This window comes from Mirounga leonina, unplaced genomic scaffold (genome assembly GCF_011800145.1).
Source record: "Mirounga leonina isolate KUSES-001 unplaced genomic scaffold, KU_Mleo_1.0 Mir_168, whole genome shotgun sequence".
Lineage (NCBI taxonomy): Eukaryota > Metazoa > Chordata > Mammalia > Carnivora > Phocidae > Mirounga > Mirounga leonina.
In genome coordinates, this window is record NW_023270426.1 from 53,881,378 (window position 1) to 53,900,806 (window position 19,429).

General features: G+C 39.5%; 1 protein-coding gene across 1 annotated transcript in view; it reads right to left on the reverse strand.

The window, feature by feature from the left end:
- The window catches only part of HAPLN1 (hyaluronan and proteoglycan link protein 1), a 72,746-nt gene that overhangs the window by 26,499 nt on the left and 26,818 nt on the right, over positions 1 to 19,429 (reverse strand). The window contains exon 2 of the mRNA XM_035013897.1: positions 3,622 to 3,747. Coding sequence (XP_034869788.1) covers positions 3,622 to 3,721 — 100 coding nt within the window. The 5' untranslated portion in view covers positions 3,722 to 3,747. The remainder of the gene's footprint in view (positions 1 to 3,621; positions 3,748 to 19,429) is intronic.

The window sequence follows — 19,429 nt, forward strand, 5'->3', positions numbered from 1 at the left end:
ACTTGCACACAGCACCCAGCTCTCATCACAAGGGCCCTCCTTAATCCCCATCACCCATTTAACCCATCCCCCCCAAGCCCATAAAAGTCAGTTTTCCATGATGGTTAGGAAGTAATAAGCATGACAACAACAACTATTATCTACCAGGAGCTTATTGTTTGCCAGGCTCAGTACTAGGCACTTTTCTATGTATTATCTAATTTAATTCTCACAATGCTCTGTGGAATCTGTGATCATGCCCAGTTTTCTAGATGTGGTAACTGAGACTTGAGGAGATGAAGTTAGTTGTCCAAGGTCTAAAACCAGTAAGTGGCAGTAAGGCTAACAACCTTGAACTTGCCATCAGAACCCCTTTTCTTGAACACCAGAGGCAGGAAGTGCTGGCTCTCCAATCTGGGTAAGGTCAAGCACTTCAATATTCAGTGTAACTGTAACTACTTTGCTTTTCACATTGGTTAATGGGCAAGTGGTCATAACATTTCTCTGTTGTCTTAAGACTTGTATTTTGAAAAGTATATTCATCATCTCTGAATTTCTATTGGAAATTGAAAGTCTACACAAAGTGTTTTTGGACCCGATCCAAATATTTAAAAAATTGTGCTTTTGTGTGATTTGGCACTCCATACAAAATTCTTCCTAATGATCTCAAGTTTCAAAGGATTTAGAAGTTGTTTGACGAGGCACCTTATGAAATGAGGAGTCTAATCCATTAGTTGAGAGTGTTACGGAGAAGACATTAGCGAAAGCTATCTCTTCCTGTAGAAGTAATTGAGGAAATTACCCTTCCCTACACTGAGGACAGTGTATGATATACAAGTGAATATACTGACTACGCATTTTCAACAGACTTCATGGACAAGTGGAATTTGCTTTCTCGTGTAACCAAATTGATTGAACAACAACAAAAAAAAATAAAGGGAATGAATTAGTACTCATGCAATTTTATTTAAACCTGTGTTTTTCCCCATGGGAAGATGGGAGGGTTCTCATCACAAGAAAATGCTTTTCACTAGAAACACTTTGCACAGGGACCCCCACTTGCTGTTTTTTCCCCCCTCTAACCTGACCTTTTTATTTTTATTTTTTAACCCAGATTAAGATTCTTGTGCCTCTATCTCTATGAAAGCTCCCACAACAAAACTGGGAGGAAGCCCTCAGAAAAATAATTAGGTAACTCTTACGCATGTGACTCAAGAATGTCTTAAAGTGTTGAACATCTTTATCATGGCAGCCAAGGAGAATTCGAGGATGATGGGCATTATTCCTCTGGTATTATTTAGGCCTGGAGAACTTATAGTACAAAAATAGAAATTTAAACAGGAGCTAGAAAAATTGTTTTTGTAGTAACATGAATTTTGAACAATTTCTTATCACTGAGAGAAGCTCATACTGCTTATCAGTCCAATTCAGGAATTTGAGATTTAGATTACTAATTTAATCTTCTGACTGTAAAATTCATATAAAAATTTAGGAGGATTTCAGCTCCCTTAAATTCCTTCTGGGCCAAGTTTGATAAATAACAGTTTTAAATGTGAGAAAATAATATAGTATTTCAGTACGTAGTAAAGGTCATCCGCTTCAGTGATTATTTACTGTGCTCTATGGTTCACTTTTGCATTGTAAAAGACAACTGAAAGTATGGCAGACCACTTGGGCGTATTTTTCTGAAGGACTGAAGAATATGAAAGTTCAATCTGAATGCAATCATGAAGGAGAAAGAAAACTTTTTATTGAATAAAAAAAACGATGATGGGTATTTAGAGCAATTTTAAAATAAATTCCGACTCATGGACGTAGCATCATGATCTTGTCCCAAATCACATTTCAGTATCAACTTCCACAAGCAGGGTATAGGTCTTGTAGTTTTATTACTTGAAAGCCGGGAGTAACTTTCTAAGCATATGAATTTACAATTAAAATGAAGTGGACTATTAAGTCACTTAAAAAAATTGTGTAGTATATGCAAATGATCTGGATAATTATGATCACTTGTGTCAGAAATGCCTTTGCACTAAATTTCAGCAGAGTATATGGGGCTGGAAAGGCTGGAGCAACAGAACTTTTCCTCACTGAGAACACTTGAGTCTGACTTACAGACTGCCCAGGAGTATTTTAAAAATGGTATTTTCATACTCTGGGTGCAACGTAGACTAAATGTTTTATACATGGTTAATAATGTAACAGGAATTTAATAATTACTTGAAACCACAGCCAAAATTTATTTTACAGAGGATTTAAAACTGCTATTGTTAATGAGTAGGTATTACTATTTTGGCTGAATTGAATTCTGCGATTAGATGTTAAAGGATGTTATCCCTCCTCAAGAAATCTTTTTGTGTAAATACCGTAAAGCCTTTGGGAGACCGCTTGGATTCTACTATACACATTAAAAGAAATAGCTGAGTCAGCAGCTTGCATAGTAAAATTTATGATTATATAATTCCTTTTCACGGTCCGACATTGGAAAACATAAAGCTGTGGGAAGCAAAGAGAACTGTAAGAGAGATGTCTAAAATAGCTAGACAGTGTCAAATTCAGAATTCTATTTGTGTAGTCATAATGTAGGCAGGAAAATACTTCTAGCAAGACTCACACTATCATTTGACCTTCACAAATCATACTTTCCAACAGTGGATGGCAGTTTTCTGAGAGTACACTTTTGACCTTGAAGATATAACTTAATGTTTTATGTCTCTTGGCAAACTTAGAATGCCTCTTGTCCCCAAACTGAGTTCATCTAAAATTAATATCATCATATGTTTAAGCTGTTATGGTCTATAATTCTTATTTGAATTATTCAGCATCCAAGGGCAAAGAGAGACGCGACAAAACTCTCTTTTTCTTATTGCATAAGTCTCTCAGTTTTCTTAATGCAGGATGTCCCTCATCTGAAGCTGGGACTGAGGAGACAGCTGCATTTTACTGCAGCCTCAAATCTTGCTACAGCTCTCAGGCTTAGCATTCAGCTGAGCTGAAAAGAAATAAACAATGGATCGTGGATCACCACATCAAAAACTAATGATGTATTGTATGGTGACTAACATAACATAACAAAATTTAAAAAAAAGAAAAAGAAAAAGAAAAAGAAAAAGAAAAAAAAACCCAAAAAACAACAAAAAAAGAAATATGCAGGAGCAATATACTGGATCGGAAACTAAAGCTTTAGCAGAGGAGAGTGTCAGAAAGTGAGTTAATCTCTCTTGAACCTTAGCTTGTCTGACTTTCGTTTTCACATTGTTTTTCTTAATGATCACTCTCACAGAATAACCTTACATCCTAAGTTTCACTTCCTCTGTCTCCCCCCTCTCGCTTACATTTAAATAAATTGATGCCCTGCATTCTACTTAGAAGACAGCAACTGTACTACAAAGCCTTGAACAATGGCATCAACCCGCCTGCAGCTGGACATTCATAAGCCATTCCACTTTAATCATCCTCAATTCTCAACCCTACTGTAATGCAATAGCAGTCAAAAGCTGGAGAGCATGTTCACCAATTAACAGAAAGGAAAAGAAAAAGTCAATGCAGCAGAACTAAAATTCAGAAGCACCAACCAAACATCCGAACTCCAAGTGACTTGAAATTAATTTGACTTTCATAAGAGAACCTGTGTTTTCTTACCTTGGATGTGAATAACTCTGTCATGATCTAGAGTATAGTTGTCTGAATGATCATCAGCCCAGCAGATTGAAATCAGCACCAGAAGAAGTAGACTCTTCATCTTTATAACCCAGGGAGTCTTCTTCACTGTGAGAGCATCACATACAAAGAGGCTTGTGAGATTTGGAACCCTTTGGAGTATTGCACTGCACTACCTATTACCGCCTTATCATCATAGAATGTGTCTGTAAAAATATTTAACCCAATCTGTTCAGAAAGTTACTGTAGCTGTCTTTGGGAGCTGAAGACTGCAGCTTTGAAAAATTCCAGTTTCCCTTATGTAGCCAGAGTCCAACAGTGTTTAACTCTATATCTGCAGAATTGTAAATCTAGAAATTTAAATCAGTATTGTTTTGATATAAAGAGTTATAGTTGGTTACAAAAAGCTATGGCAATGATATAGAAAGACTTTAAAAAATATTTAAATCTCTGAATTTGAAGTATTACTTGACAGAACAACCGTTTGATGTATCTATAGGGGAGTGATCCCCGGTCGAATTAGAATCTTCAATCGGGGCAAATAAAGAATACGTGCTTGAAAGTTGACATCATCATTCATTTTACATGTAGCTTCCTGAGCAGGTTAGATTTGCTTGTTCTGAATAAAAAAAGAAGACCAAAAAAAAAAAAAAAATCCCTGGTGAAGCAAAAGCAACACATTTATTACAGATTCACTTACCATCTTAAACCTTGCTTGGGTCCATGGTGAAGAGTTGAAAATGAGGGACAAACTAGGTTCGGGTTGTGCATGCTACCACTGCAGTCATCCTGATTGATTTTTCATTCATTTCTACCTGAAATGCTGACGCACCAACTCCGAGCGCCAGGTAGGGTCTCTGCAGAGGGCCGAGGCACGGCCGGCTGCAGGCAACGTCCCTGCCAGCCTCCTGGGGCAATGAGGCGGATGGAGAGCAGAACCGGACAGCAAAGCGCAGCTCTGGTCGTAAGTGAAAGAGGCAGGGCCATCGCTGGGTTGTCCTTTATTGCAAGACCAATTTGAGGAAAAGGGACATGGTCCCCCCAAACTTTGTCATCTGAAGGACTAAAAAGTGACTCCAAGGGATACAAGCCTCATGACCTTGGCCGTATTTGCCAGGCAAGAATTTCAGGGTCGCTCCTCCGTTTTAATGTGAAAGCTGAGGCAAATATTAACAAGGGCTTTCTTTTTCTCTCGTTACATAGCAGCCCTAACAACACTTGGCTATTTTTAAAACTGAAATTGCACAGTACTGGCTTCTCACACTAATTTGTTTTTTCCAGGAAAGCTTGACTCCCTGGAATACTTATTAAAGAGCTTTGAGTCTGTTCCTGGAGGTCCTTGTAGGCCAGCCTCGACTCCAGAGCGTGATGATAACACGAGTCACGGGTGTCCCCTGTCTCTCCTGGGACAGAGCCACCTCCCTGCATTCTTCCCTCTAAAACTCAGCATCGCTGGGATGCCTACGGCTTCAGTCATTCGTGTTAGCTTTATTCCTTTTCTTTCTCTTCCTTATGTCACAGAAAGAAGATGATGGATGCACAAATTAAGAAACTTACTTTTCTAGGAAGCTCAGAGTGTCACCTTCAAAATTCTACCTGAGTTGCTAATCTTATTTTCTGAAGTTCACTTGCTTGTTCCTCTGAGGGTTTTTGGGAAATAATGATTTTTTTGAAGCTACAGATGTTTGTCCATAGAAATATTACTTACAAATATTATCAGTTTTCAGCCCAAAATTGCACTTTGGGTGAATAAACATAATAAAGGTGATCTCCTGGAATTTGGGATATCATTGGGGCAATTATATACACAAACATAAAACAATGAGCAAACCAGCACAAGAGGTATCGGGGGCTCTCTGCTTGCCACAGGAATCAAAGGAAAGGAAAATGTAGAAGAGAGTGTGAGGAAAGCATACAATTTCAGCAGTTAAAGGAGAAATTCGAAAAGTGAGGGATCAGAGGAACAGAGGCAGAGAAGTTGCTATATTAATTTTCCCATTTGTGTGGTCATTTACAGTATAATTTACACACACACACACACACACTTTTAGACTTGTGCATCATATCACTACAGTCATCCTGATTTTTATTCACTTTTCCTCAAAATATATTACACACAAATTTATATATCTCCTTTAATTCCATACCATAGTATTAAAAGTTATATCACCAAGAGTTCATCTCATTGAATTAACATACTAACTGTCCAAGGACTCGGTTTTTAATTGCAAACATCCCAAGTGGTGTGGGGGTGATAAATAATAATTCTGACAGCAATTCCTTTTTTTTTTTTTTAAAGATTTTATTTATTTATTTGACAGAGAGAGACATAGCGAGAGAGGGAACACAAGCAGGGGGAGTGGGAGAGGGAGAAGCAGGCTTCCCGCGGAGCAGGGAGCCCGATGCGGGGCTCGATCCCAGGACCCTGGGATCATGACCTGAGCCGAAGGCAGACGCTTAACGACTGAGCCACCCAGGTGCCCCTAACAGCAATTCCTTTTAACTGAAAGTCTATTTGCCAAGTGCTATGCTAAGCATGGTACCGACAATGGTTCATGGAATGCTTGAGCTCATGAGACCAAAACTTCCGTATTTGCTGATTCAGACAGTTACCTTGCTGAAGGTCCCATATCTAGTAAGGAGTAAAGTTTGTATTTGCTTTCAAGCCAAAGCAACACCTACTATAAAAAGTTGCACTTACTTTTGTGAAAGTGAAGCTTAATGTGTTGTTTAATTGCCTTGTTTATTCAGGCTCTTTAACTTGAACCTACTATGGTCTTAAATCCTTAACTTGTGTTATATGTGAATATACACTTTTTGCCCCAAGACTTACATGGGAGAAGTTAGATGGTATTTTCTTTAACATGACTGTGCTCTGCCTCATTTCTATTCATTTATAATACCATCGGGTGTCATGAACACTTCCTTGGTGGCTCACATGCGTACACACACACACACACACACACACACACCCCATCATCATCTTCAATTTAAAAAGGATGTTGCACATCTTCAGTGATTTGTGATTAGAAGAGAGGCGCATGTCAGTGAGCGCTTCTGAGTGCCCACCAGGCATTCAGACACTCCTGGTAGGAGAGGGTGGGAGTTATCTTTGCTACCCCAGCAGCGTAACGACTGTCTTACCAAAAGAGGTGAAACTAGACAAACACACACTAGGGACACGATCTTCAGTGTTCAAGCAAACAGCAGTACAACATGAGGTACTGCACACCGGATGGAGGTCCTTGAGGACAAGGGCTGTGCCCGTTGTCTGAGCTGAGCGCTGGGCCTCAATGAGGGATGCCTCAGGCATAGCGGGTGGTCTTGCGAGTGAATGAAAGGACTCCTGTTTGTTTGCATTTTGTAACAACGTTTTCTCCGGGTATCCAGCTACGTTAGGTAAAAATTTTTCATTTTTGATATGAGTAGAACTTGGGAAATTTGGGGGACTTTTATACAACCTGTTATTACCAGCCTTGAACTAGCGCTCAGTTTAGCTGCAACTCACACATCAATGGTCTCTTTTTACAGCCTCCCAAACCTTGCCGCCCGATGCCACAACGAGTTTCAAGAGGAGTTCACGTGGAAATATCTGTGTTCTTGGTCAAAGACCTATGATAGGACTGTAATATTACAGTTCTGCTTGGGTGATAACTAAACCACTATTCAGAAGCAAGATACTGTGGCCAACATAAAAGTCTAATAGTTTGATAGAAATAAAGATAAACTAATACCAACAGTCTAATACCAAAGTGGCCAATTGCTAGTCCTTAAACTACTGTGTTAAAATTAGTGTTAGTGGGGCGCCTGGGTGGCTCAGTCGTTACACATCTCCCTTCGGCTCAGGTCATGATCCCAGGGTCCTGGGATCGAGCCCCGCATCGGGCTCCCTGCTCAGCGGGAAGCCTGCTTCTCCCTCTCCCGCTCCCCCTGCTTGTGTTCCCGCTCTAGCTGTCTCTCTGTGTCAAATAAATAAATAAAAACCTTTAAAAAAATTAGTGTTAGGATGGTAGCTACACTTGTGAACACAAGGTAACGTATAGACTTGTCAAATCACAATATTGTACCCCTTAAACTAATGTAACATTGCCTGTCAACTATACTTCAATTAAAAAATAAAATAATAAAATTACTGTATTAGGTAGTGGGGAACTAAGCCAGTCGGAAGGCATGCATGCTGTTTGCTGTGCCACGAGAGCTAGGCCACATATTTCCTGAGCAACTGCTATATGCTAGCCACTGCCCTGGGAACCTCACCCATTTAATCACTATTTCTCAAAACAACCCAATTGAAGAAGGATGTTATTTTTTTTAAAGATTTTATTTATTTATTTATTTATTTGAGAGAGGGGGAGGGAGGGAGGGAGGGAGAGCACAAGCAGGGTGAGGGGCAGAGGGAGAAGCAGACTCCCCACTGAGCAGGGAACCAGATGTGGGACTCAATCCCGGGACCCCGGCATCATGACTTGAGCTGAAGGCAGACGCCCAACTGACTGAGCCACCCAGGCGCCCCAAAGAAGTATGTTATTATACACATTTTGTAATTCCTGCAATAGAGTCAGTGTGGTGGAGTCCCAAGCATGCAGAGCGAGGTCCTGGGGATCTGGGCAGTCTGACCCCAGAACTTGCACTCTCCAGCACCATCCATGGGGTCCTGTGTGCCCTGAGGAACACTTTCAGCTGTCCTAGCTGGTTCTCTCAGATCTCTTACAGTTCACACAAGTCAGAATGCTGTCCCTCATCCCTCTCTCACTGGGTTATAGGAGTAGCACTTATCACAGCCCTCTTTGCACAAGGCATGTTTGAGTGCAAAGTCTCAATGCTCTCCTCACTGTGTGCCCAAGACCCAGGACCTCCGTGTGCCAAGAGAAAGAATGAATGGAAAACTGGACCTGGGAGAAACAGCTATAAGGACTAAAGCAGCCAAGACTGAGGAGAGTTTAACACTATTTCAAGAGTTACCTGTATTATTATATGGAGGATGGTGAGAGTTACTTTTTTCCTCCACTGAGGACATAATGAACTAAACCAGGTTTCAATTTAGCACTTGAAATGTAGTTTAAAAATTATAAGAATCAATGCAAAGGTTGCTAAAGATTGAATAAGAATCTCATTTAACAGAATTACATTGAAATAGACTGAATCTTTTCCTCCTTGGTATCTTTTAAATCTGATCCAGTTATAGGCAGAAGAGGGTTCATGATCAGTGTTTCTTAAAAATTGGTCAGCGGTGCAGTGAAATGAAAAAAAAATACAAAAGAAAGAAAAGAAAGAAAGAGAAGGGACTGCTAAAGTGCACTTCTTCATTAGGTTACATTAATTCATTTAAAATTGGGGGTTTTTGTGAAGTAACTTTTTTTTTTTTACCTTATTGCTGTTAGAATGGCCTCTATTTCATGGAATTAAAAATTGTAGGCTTCTCAAACTGTATATTTTTTTCATGTTTAACGATTTAAAAAAATGATAACCTTATGCTGGCTCCTCAGGTGTTCTGCTGTTGTTGGTCGGCTTTGGTTTCTGCTTCGACTCTCCAGGTGTGTGCAATCCCGAGGTCAGACCTCTGACCCAAAGGATAGCTAAAGAATTCAGACTAATGATGTATTTGAATTGTTCAGTGTGTGGAGGGACAATTGGTTCTTTACCTAAGCCCCAGGATTTATCGCACACAATGGGGTAATGCAGAACTGCTTGGAATATACCCAATGCTCAAGAGAGAAGCCATAACTAAAAAAAAAAAAAAAAAAAAATCTCTGTTGAATGATACAACTCCCCTCAGGGAGTGAGTCTATATAAACTTCAAGTGAACATAGTTTTTCCCTATTATCTTGCATTGTTCTACGAAAGCACAAGCTACTGAAGAAGCTAAAGAGCGTTTATGATGCCCTGAATTAGATGGCCAGCCATGGGCCCTTTCTAATCTGGTCGTGCTCAGTCTTTGCTTTCTAGGATCCTCATGACTCTCAGAATAATCTGCATCTTAAAATTTATGGGTTATTTCTTTTTCTGTTCTTCTTCTGTATTTTGAAATCACCTACTTTACCTCCATTTTTCCTCTAAATTTTCCATCATTGTTTTATCTTTTCTTGTTTTTCTTCTCTCCTTCTATTTCTCCATTCATTGCGTACGAATCTCACCCAACCTCTCCATTTTTCTCTCCACTTTTCTCCTCTTCCTATGTTTTATAATATTTATCACATTATTTGATATCTGACACAATTGTATGATTTATCATCCGAACCAGGGCGCGGAGTGAACACGAGAACTATTTCTAGCTCGATGGAAAGCCAGTAGCATGTCCATTGGAGCTCTCCTAGGCCAGGTGGGGAGATATGGTGTTAAGTGTAAAGGAAGAAAGGGAAAATTTTGTTTCAGTCCTGGCTCTGCTATTTTCTAGTTGTGTCATCCTGACAGAAGTCATCCGGCTGCTTTTGGGTCATGTGTTTTTAGCCATCAATTGGAATAGTCAATGACAAATGTCACTGTCTTATACACGGTAGTTAATTAGTTACTATTGTTATTATGTGATGTTTTTCTTACTGGAGAGTTCAGGCCCTCCATTCTACTCATATCGCATTTTAGGACTGTCCTCAGCAAATAAATTCATGGATTCTAAAGGGATAATATCAGTAATGCTTGTTGAAATAGCAATTCAATTCACTTGCTGCTTTGGGCTGGTTATTCTTTGCCATCTCTCTCTCTCGGAGAATACTGAAGGAGTTAGGGACAAACTCAGCATCCCTTCCTTTAATCAAAGTGCATTTGTTCATTAACCCATCTGAAACTGCTTTAAATAATTCTTGAGATGAGAGTTAGACTTCTCCCAAACCAGTTTTATGAAAGGATTCTGCAGTGGTTTTGTTTATAGGTTTTCCAAAACAAATTGAAAAAAGGCATACATGAATAAAAGTACAACTTGTATTTGGTGTTCCATATAGTATTCGATTCTGCAAGTTTTTGTTGAATACCTAGGGTGTCGGGGGGAAGCAGTGCGGACACATATTAACAAGTGTAGGGCCTTTTCTTGTTTCCAAGTAACAGTCTGGCATTGCTGGTTGAATAAATGAATAAAGCACATACAGTAGGATTCTGACACTTCTAGGTTGTAAACTATGTAAAACCCTAACCTTAAAGTGATGCTCAAAAGTTGCAAACATTTCATTCAAAATTTATTTGCATGCAATACCTTCAGTTGGAATTGTGTTCTCTATCCCATCTCACACTGAGGTTGGGGATACATTTATAGGTATAATAAAGATAGTATTATGTACTTATTTTACATCTTATTTGACTCATTTTTCTACTATTAAAACAGTAAGCAGAGTACACTAGGCCTCTCCAATTTTGTGGTGTGGCCTTTTCAGCCAGGAATCTCTTAAAATGGGTTAATACCACTGGACAGGTAGTTTCAAAATTCACTCCTATGACAGGAAGGAGAGAATATAAGTTGTAACTCTAGTAAAAGAGGACTTTCTTGTCATTGTGTGCTCTTAGTGACCTTTGCGTGTAGCCACATCATACAGGTGGGATGGCAAGTGTACTCAGACACACCAACTCATTCTGACATTACATACTTAAAAACGTCTGTTTCCCTGTGCATTTACATGGGCAGTCAGCAAGACTCTCCTCTCTGGTGGCTCAGAGGTTATCACAGACTGGCTCTCAATATATTCCAATATTCTAATTCTAACTCTAGTGGATAATTCACAATATGTTGGAGAAAGAACTGGTACATCAGGTGGACAAGAAGACCTATGGTTTCCAAGTTCTTGAGGGTAGTAGAAATGACTCCAGCAGTTTTGGCATGTTGTGGCCAGCTCTGTCTAGATATCATCCGTGGGCTTCTCACCATCTACTCAAAAGCTTTTCAGTTACATGAGATTTCTAAGTTTTCAGGGTTGGGCGGGAACATGTCTTCTATAATTAATAGTTTTTTCTTAACCAGATAGTTGTCAGTAGAGGAAGTCAATAAATACATTGTTAATGTATTAACAATAAATGCATTTTGATGATGACAGTAATATTAAAAGAAAATCAACCTCTTCCCTTCTATTTATCTTTGGAGAATGCAGCCTACATTTGGTGCCCTGAAAACCATAATTTTACCATAGAACATTAAAAATTAGACTGTAATCAATACGAATCTTATATTGCTATGCTCTTATAAGTGCATCCTTCATGGAATACAGAAGAAAGTATTCATTTTCTATCATTACACATAAAGAAAATGGTAAAAAAAATCAAACCACGTCATGAAAAATTCTTAAAAGAGAACTAAATCTGTCAGCATAGAAATTAACATTGCTACCCCTTCTCAGGCTATCTCAGAGTTTCTTTATATTTTAATGTGCTCAATGCCGACACAGCGTGTTGGCATTATAACAATGACTGGATTATGGGACTAATAATTACTTCTATGTAGTAGAAGTAATTTTGACTAAAATAAAAGTTTCACTAAAATTTTCTTCATTTCTTCTGGCCAAGAGTAATTTCCTCCAAAACCAACAATAAAGCATATACATATGTTAGCGTCATTCTGGGGGGAAAAAAAAAGTTTTCTCTAAAAGTGAATAAGCGTACTCTAAAGACTATTCTTGCTAGGCATACTTGTGTAAGAAAGACCTTATTTTATAATTTATTCTTTGATTCCATGATCAGAAATCTCAGTAGTGTCAACAACAAGGCATTATATTGAGTAATATAAAATTAAACTTCAAAATTTTTTTCTTAATGTAAAAAATCAAATGACTTATTGTCATTATCAGTAATAATAAATGATTTCTGAACACTGAACAAGGAATTTGGCCCTACATTAAGAACTCCGCAGAGGTAGACATATTTCCTAGTGAATTGCAATTCAAATAGAACTTAAGCACAGGCATTTAAAAGAGATCGAAAGGCCCCCTTTAACCAAAAATGTAGAGTAAACAGGTTTTTCTGAAACACTCTAATAGAATGAATATATATATATATATAAAAGAATATTAAGAGCTTAGATTGTTAACTCATTGTTTCCCTTACAAATAACAAATCCAAAAACAGACTATAGCAAATAAAATAAAACAACTTCCATTTTTTTATTACTCATTGGCATCATTTTAAAACCATGGAAAATAACTCTCTTCTTTATATTTTAATGTGCAAATATCAATAAAATTGACAAGTGAGAGGACTGCTTTTAAATGTGGGTCATGTAAAAATGAATTTAGAATCGAGCTCACATGCCTCCAACTAAATGAATGGAAACCTCTACAGGCCCTTATAATTTGAAACAAAAGTTTTTAAGTAAAATATTTAGAAGTAGGGTTTATATGAGTAGAAAACTGATCATAACATCACTTTTAATTAACCTGTTTTTGAAAGTATTTCTAATTGAGCCAGCAAAACAGTATTTTTAAGACTGTTTCACTCACATGGGCGCCTGGGTGGCCCAGTCGTTAAGCGTCTGCCTTCGGCTCAGGTCATGATCCCAGAGTCCTGGGATCGAGTCCCACATTGGGTTCCCTGCTCAGCGGGAAGCCTGCTTCTCCCTCTCCCACTCCCCCTGCTTGTGTTCCTGCTCTCGTTGCCTCTGTCAAATAAATAAATAAAATCTTTAAGACTGTTTCACTCACAATTTTAGCATTTCTTAAAAAGTTCCAAATTCCAACAGCTCTCAGGTAAACCTTATATGAATACTGGATCTAAAAATACAACTGCAAACCATCTACAAGATAGCTTTGTGGCATCACAGATGCAAGAGTAACAAGCTTTCTACATAACACAAAATCCAACTCTCAACTCACCACTGAACCCCCCATGTAATTCTAAACTAGTTGACAAAAAATAAGAATCAGGTAACTCACATATATTTTATACGGTGATCAGACTCTGAGAAGGTGTAGAAAGATTTTAAATATATATCAGTTCTGATTTTTTTACAAAATACAAGGAAGAGTTTTATGATCGATGATTTACTGAGGTATCTGATTGTACTAAGTCAGGATAAAAACAAAAAAAAATCCATTAATGTTCAGTAGCAGCAGAAACTTCTGTCTCCTCTGGGCTTGATGCAATCTCCACCTCTTTTGGCTGCCACTTTTAAGGTCTCTTCCAAGACCCTGAAGCAAGTTTACTATTGGTTCACATCCTACGTCAAAGCATGATCCTCATCAGAATTCAGTTCATTGGCTTAAGAGTAACAAAGCCTGTTCCAGTCCAAAAGGCTGTGTCTACACAGCACAAAGAGGGAGAATACAATACTCTCCAATTAACTTGGCAAATATCAACAGCTAAGCTCATTAAATTAAGTTTCCAAATTGGTTTTATGAAGTGAGATACAGCCCAAGAATTCACATTGGTAGCTTTTTAAGAGACAGTGATCTTTGAAAGTGTTTAAGAAGCTTTTAAAACTAAATAATCCTCGTTTACATCTTTAGCTGAGGCATTTGTTCATTCTGAAAACAACCAATACCATTTAACCAACCTTCTTTATAGGCACAGAAGCACTGATTTACTTAGTCACTTAGAACTGACTACTCTAGATCCAAAGATATCTACATAATTTATAACTTTCTTTCATAAATAACAATGCCATTTAATACTTTTGAGATACATAAGTATTAGGCTCATCTTTGACTCAGAACCAAATAACCATCTACGAGTACAAAACGTAAAAATATGGACAGCATTCTCCCAAGAAGTAGGGACAGTATGTACACCTAAACCTCAAAGGTTTTTCAATCCGCGAATACCATGAAATGACCACCCCCACCCTCCCCACAGACCCTTCCTTTCAACCTGGCTCCAAGTTCCCACCCCTAGAGTTACCAACACTAAGTCGCCAAGGTCTTTTCCATTTCAGACGTGACCATGACTTTGTAAATTTTCAAGGAGAGTCTCAAGTCCATGCCAGTGAGAGCAGTGAGAGGAAACACTGTACCTGGCTGGGTTCTGTCAAAGTTCAGAGGAAAGGAACAACCGTAAAAACCACCTTTTTTCTCTTCCATAATTTTCACAGAAGGCAATGATCATTCCATGAACATAAAAGACCCAAGTTCTCATCACTGCTGAGCAAAAGACAGTTGAGGATTATTTGTGTAGTAATGACCTTTGAATATTCTCTTTCACCTTGTGAACTTTAGCAGCTATGCAGCTGTTTTTATACCTAGGTGATGAAATGTAATCCTGAGAGTATAGTACCTAGAAAGCAAGAGACATGGTAGCATTGCACAACTCTTCAAAAAAGAAACCGCTATCCCAAAACAGCACATACACACCTCACACACACAGTTCTCAGACATTGCATTCAGACGTTGGTAATAACTTCACACCCGAAAATAATTTTTAATGCATGGCATACAACAGATACCGAGAGAACCACTAAAGATACGAACGTCATGGGAAATAAAATGTCAATGGCTGATTCAGAGATTGGCTTCTAAAAACGCATGCATGCTTTTGTAAGCAATTGTTTGAAGGGCAAAAGCCCCTACTGCTGAGAAGCCCTCAGAAGAGGAAAGAAGGAGAGAACAAAGCAGGGGAGGAGCAAGAGGGGAATGCGGAATTGGGGAGAGGGGTGAGAGAGAGAGAAGAGGAGGTAGGAGAGGGAGAGGAGGAGTTGGGAGGAGGGAGAAGGGGAGGAGAAGGGAGAAGAAAAACACAGCAGCTGGGAAGAGGAGAAGGAGCAGTGTTCCTTTGTGCTAATGGACACCTGAAAAAAGCGGCCAGCAGCAACAGTCCCTGGAAATGGGAGAAATGACCTGAAGGACAGAAATCACAACAAAGAAAAACCCGCCAGATAGGCTAAGTGAACAATCTGAGCAGATTCCGGGAGTGAAAACCCAGCCTCATATAGCTTAAGGGCCCCTGAATTAAGTCCTGTGCCGTATTTAGCCACAATTCAAGTACTTATCCACGGAGCACCAATTTATTCAAGTAGAGATACGGCTTCAGATCCCAAAGCAGTCACCCTTCGGGGTGGCTGCGAAGGAGTAGAACAGAGCGGAATGCTAAGTGCATGGAGGCATACTCAGGACACTCCTGGAGAAAGAGGAGGGGTTCCCCAGTATGCAATGGGGATGGTCCCCTCCGAGGTTGTGCAATGCAGCAGGCTTGGCAGGCCCCTCACCCAGCCTGGGGGGGGGGTGTGGGGGCAGGAATGGTTTTACAAAGGAGATGATGGCTCAGCAGGATCTGCAAGACAAGGAGATCAAGAAGAGGGCGACAGGTATTGCTGTCTCTCAGGCCTTGGGCTGTTGGATGGCTGCGCACAGCTCCGCGGACTGCAGAGGAGGAGACTCAGAGTGATGACCTGGAGAAGCTGGGGCCAGGTTGGACAGGCAGCCAGGGCAGGGACAAGAAGGCCTTGCATGTCACGCCTATTTGCATTGTTCCTGATGCTAGCAGGTAATCTAAACAAAGCTTCACCACCACCACAAGTTATTTACCTTATCTTTATATACCTCAAAATAATACCCTAAAAATGTAACTGTTAGAACCCATTACAAAGAAGGATGGTCTTAATCGTGTCATGTATACTCTATTTAGTAAGGAAGATTGTCAATGTTTTACAAAAGTAAAATGTAAAAATTTCAAAATATATCAGGCTAACTTTTAGTTTTGGATTTTCACTTACTCTTCAGGAATGCCAGATTAACACAGATATTGCTGTAAGTTCAGCATCAGTGTAATCACAGAACACACCAAAATTTTAGTACATTTCCATATCGGGCTCTATCAAAAGATGGTCAACTCGTTTAAAGTAGTTCTAGGAATATTGTATGGGATTCAAGAGCAGAATCCAACCCGTTGCATGGGTGCATATGGAATGCAAGCTCCAAAACGGTAGAAACTATGTACCACGATACCGTCTGGGACCCACTAGGAGCTCAGAGGCTTTGGTTTTGTACCGTGCACTGCAGAGTGAACGGTAACCCCTGGTATTGTATAGTACGCAACCTGCACAACCCTATACTGTAACCCCCTAGATATTAGACATACCACACACATACACACACAACTTACCTCTTGAACAAATCATCACATTTCACACAAGTGAAGGAAACAATCATATCATTTCCAAATGATTAATGAAGCACCTAAAAGTGATTCCATGCTAAAAAAGTTTATACCCAACTGAGGACAAAAACCATCTTTTGTGAGTTTATGATACTTTATAAAGGTACTCCTAGCATCTAGTGAGTTTTCAGTGAGTGTACAATGAAGGAATAAAGGAGACTGACATCTCTGCGGTTCTAAGCACAGCTGATGCAAGGGTGAGCCAGAATGAACTAAATTGCTATGATCCTTTCCAGTCTGCCCCAACCTCAGCCTGCCATGGGCAAATCTTGCACGTTTGCCGCTCATCTGAAAAGCATGATCTCCTCTAACATAAAAAGACCGCTTTGGGCCAAGGGCATACATCTGCCCTTACCTTCCTGCCAGAATGTATGTCTACACATGTTTCTGCAGGCCATTGTGGGAGAACATAAAGCATACAGGGACTAAGGCACTGCCACAAGCTCTCGTTGCTAACTGCCTGCCTCCTCTACCTCCACAGCCGATTCCCAGCCCATCTTATTGAGAGAATATTCTCACGCTGATGGAGAAGAAGCAGAGCATAAGCCACTGAAGGCTTCATGGGAGTGGGTTGATACTTCGTCAGTATTTACCATTTTATTCCTTCGCCTTGGTACTCTGGAGAGAGTTGGAAGTTGTACCGTCGCCGATGTAAAATGTAGTCCAACGGGGCGGGGGGAGAGAACAAGACTTGAGACCAAATTACCTATCTCATTTCCTCCTATCTGCTAATTTAAAACTTACTTAAGGATTGTGCCCTTTGATCCACTCCTTGCATGATTTTCCGACCTTGTCTTAAAAAGGAAAAGTCATGGCAGACCCCACAAAGACGCAGCTGCTACTTGTGGTGGAAAGGTAGAAGAGGGAACAAGACAAGTCGGTCTAATATAATCACCTCAGTGAGGCTTTCTGAACTCTGCTTGTCTCTTCCTACACAGCTTCTGGAAACCTCCCTTGGCTTGTATAAGAGGCAAAGACAGTGAAATCCCCAGACTTGAATTCTTACCTGAGTTGGTAAGATCAAGAGCAGCGATGAAATGAAAAGGCTCAATATCGCTGGATTTCAGGTGGAAATTTCTAGCAATGAATTCTGAGGCAACCGTGTCACCTCTTCATTCTGCTAATGCTGACTGAAAATGGGATAGAGCAAATCCGATGCCAACACAGACACGTGCCCCATCCCCCACCCCACCCGGGCCAGTTTAGAGACTCGGCAAGTGAACTTAGGAAAGCCTTTGAATCCATGTTGCTGGGGCCAAAGTGTTGGAGAAGAGAGTAAAGCAGGTGGGGTGCAAAGTGACACAAAACAAAAAGAAGGTCATTTAAATTTCAGGAAGTTCAAAGCAGGATAGGGCTTATTTTCTCTACATCTGGAAGGGTGTGTTGTGTTTTTTTTTTTTCATTCCTGAATTTCAAGGGAAGAATTTCATTCTGTGAAAATGCCATTGGGGGGGAAAAATAGCTTAAGTTGGCTGTAAGTTAAGGTAGTTAAGGTGAAAGGTATTTTAAAATATATACATTGTAAAATATATACAAAAGAGGAAATGTACTTAAAAATAATGAAAGGCCTACAACATAACTGGTATAGAAAGGGCAACTGGTTATTAAAAAGAATTAAAAAAAACACAGGAAAAGAGGAAAAGACAATGATCTCATTGAATCATTAACCTCAATGATCTTGTCAAGTCAACATCAATTTTTAAAAACTGTAAAGTTGGCAAATATTCTCTCAGTATGTAGTGAATGGCCTGAGGAACCATCTGCTGTTTCTCCCAGTGAGAGGAATAGCATGGCCCTCAGTTAAGGAACCCTTGACCATAATTTGCATTTTTAGTGATAGTTTAGGCAGGTCTTTGCAAAATAACCTATTCAGCAAAAGCATAAATTTCTGTTTAGTCATCTGCATAGACAGAATAAATATCTTCTTACTGGCATCATATTCAAAGCATTTATTCAACAATATTTCAGAGACAAGTATGTAAAATACAATCCATATCTCCAAATATCTCTCACCATTATGGAATCCAAACCAGGAATGACTTCTTTAAAGCCCATTGGATTGCATTTGGTGTCATACTAATGTGATTAGATTATCATTTTCCTCAACTAGAATGCAACTGCCTTGTCCAGAGTGTGTATCAGTCCTCGAATCTCCAGCATGCAGGCTGGAAGAATGCCCACATACTGTTTTGCAATTTATTTTTCAATTTTAATGTTTTAGAACATTCTATTATTTAATCTGGATAATGGAATAAAAAAGAATCAGGAGAATTGATTAATTTTTTATTTGTGTTCTTTGGTGTTCCAATATCTAAATTATGGAAATGCATTTATAAGAACATTTCCAGTTACTGCTCTTCAACTGACACATCAGAAGGCTGGTTTTACCCCCTTGGTTTTCATTAGGATACAAATACTGGAGAGGCAGGAATTTCTAAATCACAAAATAGGCCAAATGGGATGAAAAAAAATTTGCTCTCCTATCCATCTATTCCTTCTTTGTTTCCATTCTTTCTTCTTTCTCTCTTTTTTAATTTTTTTTTAAAGATTTTATTTATTTATTTGAGAGAGAGAGAATGAGAGAGAGCACATGAGAGGGGGGAGGGTCAGAGGGAGAAGCAGACCCCCTGCCGAGCAGGGAGCCCGATGCGGGACTCGATCCCGGGACTCCAGGATCATGACCTGAGCTGAAGGCAGTCGCTTAACCAACTGAGCCACCCAGGCGCCCCTCTTC